We start from the raw sequence: 4890 nt of genomic DNA on the forward strand, positions 1-4890 counted from the left end.
GCAAGTGATTGACCAGAAGTCCCAGCCGCCAGACTGGAAGTGCTGCTGCTTCTCCATGCCACTACTGTTTACCCCCTGGGGCCTTCCCAAGTACCCCTGGTCTAGAGTTTGAGAACCATCACACCAAGTGGCTGCCAATAGCTACAGAGGTGCTTCTTTTTTTTCCATGTCCCTTACCCAACATACAGCTTTCTTCCTTTAAAAAGTTAACTCATTTGCCCAATCATGGTCTTTCTACTTTTTTCCTAGAGAAGACCTTACCATCACTGGTAACTATTAAAACACATCGATTTGTAACTAACATGGCATTTATGCTAAATTAGGTGCCTAGCCTAATTTAGTACTTTGCACCAATTCAGTACTTTGACTTTCTTTAAAACATGTAAAGATAACACATACTGCTTTAATATTTTTAAATGATTTTAATAAAATTATATAAAGTTATATCTTTATGGAGGTTGCAAATTTTAAAATTCAGTTGCATTTAAATATATTTTTCTTTAATTAAAAAAAAAAACAACAAATTTTATCCACTGCAATCAGACCTTTCTTTTCCCTTAAAGTGAAAAATGAACAGTCAGGAAGCTGATCTGGCTGACGCTTATCTACAACTCCACAGCAACTATTCTAACAACTCAAATACCTTACAGCTTGGCTTCACTCCATTTTTTCTTCCTGCAAAGCAAACCTTCCTCCTCCTCTCTGGTCAACAGATGCGGCATGACGACCCCTAGTTCTTCTGAAGCCTGAAAAGTCTTCAGAAGAAATCAGCTACAGAAATCTGCAGCAGAAATCAGCTACACTGGGCTAACAAATGCCTTCAGAAAAGAGATTGCTTTTGACTCTTGAAAAGAAAAGGAGAAGTTTTTCACAACCAACTAGGATCACTAAAAGCAACAAGCTACAGCGGCAAGAATTCTCTACTGGGTTTTAATGGAGTAATACAAAAAAAATGGAGTAAATTTACTAACTTTTGTGGATAATCAGCTTCTCTAGCTTCCTCTTGGCAGCAGCTCTCTCCACAATCTTCTGATCAATAGTATTTGCTGTTACAAGGCGATACACAACAACTGGTTTAGTTTGGCCAATTCTGTGACACCTGTCCTGGGCCTGAAGGTCAGACTGGGGATTCTAAAAGGGATTAAAAAACAAACAAACAACAAAAGATGCATAATGGGCTTTACTTTCACTCACTTGACTCTACAGGCTTTAAGGCTGAAAATGCATCACTTTGTGCTGCAGAAAGAGGAAAAGATCATTCCAATTTCTGGGGAGTATGCGCACAATTAATCGCGTTAATAAAACTGGAAAAAACAAGTTAATTTTACAGTTGAAATGGATCATGGAACCAACTATTTAGATGTCATGGAAACCAGCCTTTTACTAAAAGTACTTTGAGACATGGTATAAATTTGTTTATCTTTCACAAATGAGTTGGCTCAAAGCTATCACAGTTATGACATTAGGTAGTAAAGAGCGTGAAAGCCTGCTGAACTATTATTGCTTGCTAAATACAAGCTGTAGTCCAACAGTTTACTTCAGGGGTGGGCAATTATTTCGGGCAGTGGGCCACTTACTGAGTTTTGGCAAGCCATCAAGGGCCGCATGACAGGCAGCCAGGGGCAGATAACTATTATTTTTCTAAATTTTTTAGGGGCCTCGTGGGCTGGATAGAATGGCCCGGTGGGCTGCATGTGGCCTCCGGACCACATTTTGCCTACCCCTGGTTTACTTAGTGTTCCACATTTTTGTTTTTATTTTAAAAAAATTCCGGCAATTTTTCAGGGTTTATCTTCCAAACGTAAAAACTAGGTTGAAATTGGGATAAAAGGAAGAAAAGAAAAAACAAAAGAACACATTGGTTTAAAATCGGGGAAATAATAATACATTCCTGCAGCAGTGAGGGAGGGAGGGACCCGAGTAAGTCTAGGACTAGAGAAGGGGTTGGGGGAGAGGTGTGGTGTAGCATGTTGGCTGCTCCTGGAGCTGCAGCAGGAAGCAAAGTGGGGGGAACTGTCAGTGGGTGCAGGGCATGGGGGTGTGGCTCTTGCTGCTATGTGCACCCCGGGAGGGCTGCAGTCTGTGGGGGCTGCGTCAGGCTCTTCCGGGGAGGGGTATGTGCCCCCAGATCTGCACGCGGGACTAGAGCAGGCTGCTGCTGCCGACTGGAGCTGGCAGCAGCACTGGGTTCTTCCCGGCGCTCAGCAGCCTGCTCTCACTGCAGCCTGCTGCTGTGGCGGGCTGGGGCCAGCAGTGGCATCAGGCTCTTTCCCAGCGCTTGGGGCAGGCGGCAGCCGGCTCTTCCTGCAGCCTGGGGCTCTTCCTGGTACTTAGCAGGCTGAAGCGAGAGCAGGCTGCCGCTGCTGCAGGCACTAGGCTCTTCCTGGTTCTCAAGGCAGGCGGTAGCCTGCTCTTTTCCCACGTGCAGATCCGGGGGCACATGTCCCCCCAGGAAGAGCCTGGCGCAGCTCCCCAGCCCATCCGGGGTGTGTGTGTCCTTTTCTGCAAGCTTTTGGGATCAAAGTCCCTTCGTAAGGCTCTGGGAAAAGTGTAGATGGTACAAGATGGTAAAAAGTCCCCACAGGTAGGAAATAAACTTCATTTTTGCACAGAGGGAGCTGAAGGTAGAAGTTTGTCCCTCTGGGTCAATAAGTGTGTCTTTGTGAGCTGTGTTGATCAGGTAGAATTCCTTCCCTGGAGGTGTCAGGCAGGGAGGCAAAAAAAACTTTCTTGTTCTACAATGAAGTTTAAAATCCAAAATATAGACATATAGGAGGCAGAATCCATGTTAGCGGTGGCTACATTTTCCCCAAGTCAGTTGGTACATCTCTAACACTGCATTTACTGTTGCATGAATGCTTGGGGTATCAGTAAATGGGATGAATATCACATCTGCACAAAAGAATGCAGGGTTTTTTGGCTTTGAAATAAAAAAAATGAAAATAAAAAGGCCAAATTCGGGTGGTCCAATGTGTCAGGGAATTCATCAAAAAACAAACAAACCACATTTCCATTAATTCTTTCAATCTCTTTAGATACTACAGCTTCGTCATGTTCTCTCAGGTACTTAAGAGTGAGTTTATCTGCATTAGGAAGAGTTTTTGTGCAACAATACTGTCCAGCAGCAAAGTCACTGATCAATCCCTCTGTGAGAAACAGTGGTTGCCCAGCAAAATGAATAGCATGCACAAAATCATTAAACAGTCGTGTTGGGTTCTCTTTCATTAATGCCCTGTTAAAGACTCCAGATATGGGCTGTTTATCCCTAATCTCACATTCTTCTTTAATATATCACTTGCTTTCTATATGTTCTTTTACCCTGTCAGCATAAGAACTGACTTCAATGCCACAGTACTTGCAGCGCAATGCATCTTCCTCTTCACCTTCCTGCTTACTCTTTTTGAAAACTTCGAAACACCGATTTTCATGGCTATATTCACATAGATTTGTGCTTTCTACTCAACTTTTACTTTTTTTTTTTCTGTGTATGTTTTTATTCAGCCCCACATTAAACAGAAGCACTAAGTGCCTGTTTATGTCAGGTGAGCCAGTTATGTTGTGATATTAAACACAGTTTAAATCTGACTGGATCCACTGTGTGTCTGGAGTGAGCTATACATTTAAGGATTGCTTCAGTGCTGCAACACAAACTGTCTATCAGGATGGCATTTCATAAAAATAAATACAGTAAACCAGAAAACTCCATTAACTGGAATTTCAATGGCAAGGTGCACATAGTGCCATGCCCCACTGCTTTCTTCCCTGATCACATTCGTGCCCCTTCCCCCTGCTGCAGCAGTCTGCTGCCGGGCTGCCCTGGTGTTTGGGAGGGTAGGAAGGAGTTGCATGTGCCCAGACACAGGGACACTCCCCGCCCCATTACCCTGACCTGTCCCCTCTCGCCTTGGGTCAGAGCTGGGAGCTCTGTGCCCCTCGGCAGCAGCTCCAACCCCATGGGCCCATGCAGAAGTGGCCAGGGTAAAGCACCCACCACAGGGAGCAAGGCTGGGCTCTCCTGCCTGCCCCTTGGTGGGGCTTTCAGCTCCCAGCACCCGGCGCAAGGCCGCAGTCAGAGCTGCCGGGGTGCAGCTGGGACCCACCCAACCTGGGAGTGATTCCCACGGCTCCTCCTGGGGTCAGAGCCGAGAGCCCAGGCAGTGGCTCCAGCCACCCTACCCTGGCCCCAGCGTAACCGCTGCCACCCCTCCTCCCCCCGCTCCGTGAACAGCTGTCACTACCACCCTCCCTCCCTGGCTGGAAACGTGTGCTGTAACCAGCACTTTTAGCTTACTGGCACCCTCCATTCCCCACTCGTGCCAGTTAACAGGGACTTGAACTGAAAAATGGATGTAAATCAGTAAAAACCAAATAACTCCAATAAAAAAAAGAGTCAGGTAGTTTATCAGCGAAATTCGGTAAAAACCAAAAATGCAGAACGCTAAGTTTATTATATAATTTTTCCTGGTAATCTATAAAAGTAGGATAGCCCATAACCTAGGAAAGCTGCTAACCAAATATGTAGCAACATACTAAAAAAATCTGACCATGTAAAACATTTGAAAAAAATGTTTAACTTACCCAGTCACTATCATAAATGATGACAGTGTCCGCTGCAGTCAAGTTAATGCCCAGACCTCCAGCCCGTGTACTCACTAAGAATAGGAAGACTTCGGGATCAATGTTAAACTTCTGCATCTGGAAGAGAAAACAGAATAAAGGGCTTTAAAAAATAGTTAATTAGATTTCAGTGTAAGTGAGACGTACAATTGCCTTGTCTCTCTACAGGGGGCAGAGCTGTGTTCTAAGACAGTAGTTCTCAACCTTTTTTGTACCAGGACCCATTTTGTAAAACATCAATGATCAGTCCCGACCCAGTGCCCCCTGCCCTCC

General features: G+C 44.9%; 1 protein-coding gene across 2 annotated transcripts in view; it reads right to left on the reverse strand.

The window, feature by feature from the left end:
* Positions 1-4890, reverse strand: part of HELLS (helicase, lymphoid-specific) — a 59333-nt gene that overhangs the window by 12300 nt on the left and 42143 nt on the right. For both annotated transcript variants that reach the window (XM_019502481.1, XM_019502480.1), the window contains 2 exons: positions 4579-4695; positions 972-1131 (listed from right to left, as the gene is read on the reverse strand). In XM_019502481.1, the coding sequence (XP_019358026.1) occupies positions 972-1131; positions 4579-4695 (277 nt within the window). The remainder of the gene's footprint in view (positions 1-971; positions 1132-4578; positions 4696-4890) is intronic.

The sequence above is a fragment of the Gavialis gangeticus genome, unplaced genomic scaffold (assembly GCF_001723915.1).
Source record: "Gavialis gangeticus isolate Ggan-Ray unplaced genomic scaffold, GavGan_comp1, whole genome shotgun sequence".
NCBI classification, from domain to species: domain Eukaryota; kingdom Metazoa; phylum Chordata; order Crocodylia; family Gavialidae; genus Gavialis; species Gavialis gangeticus.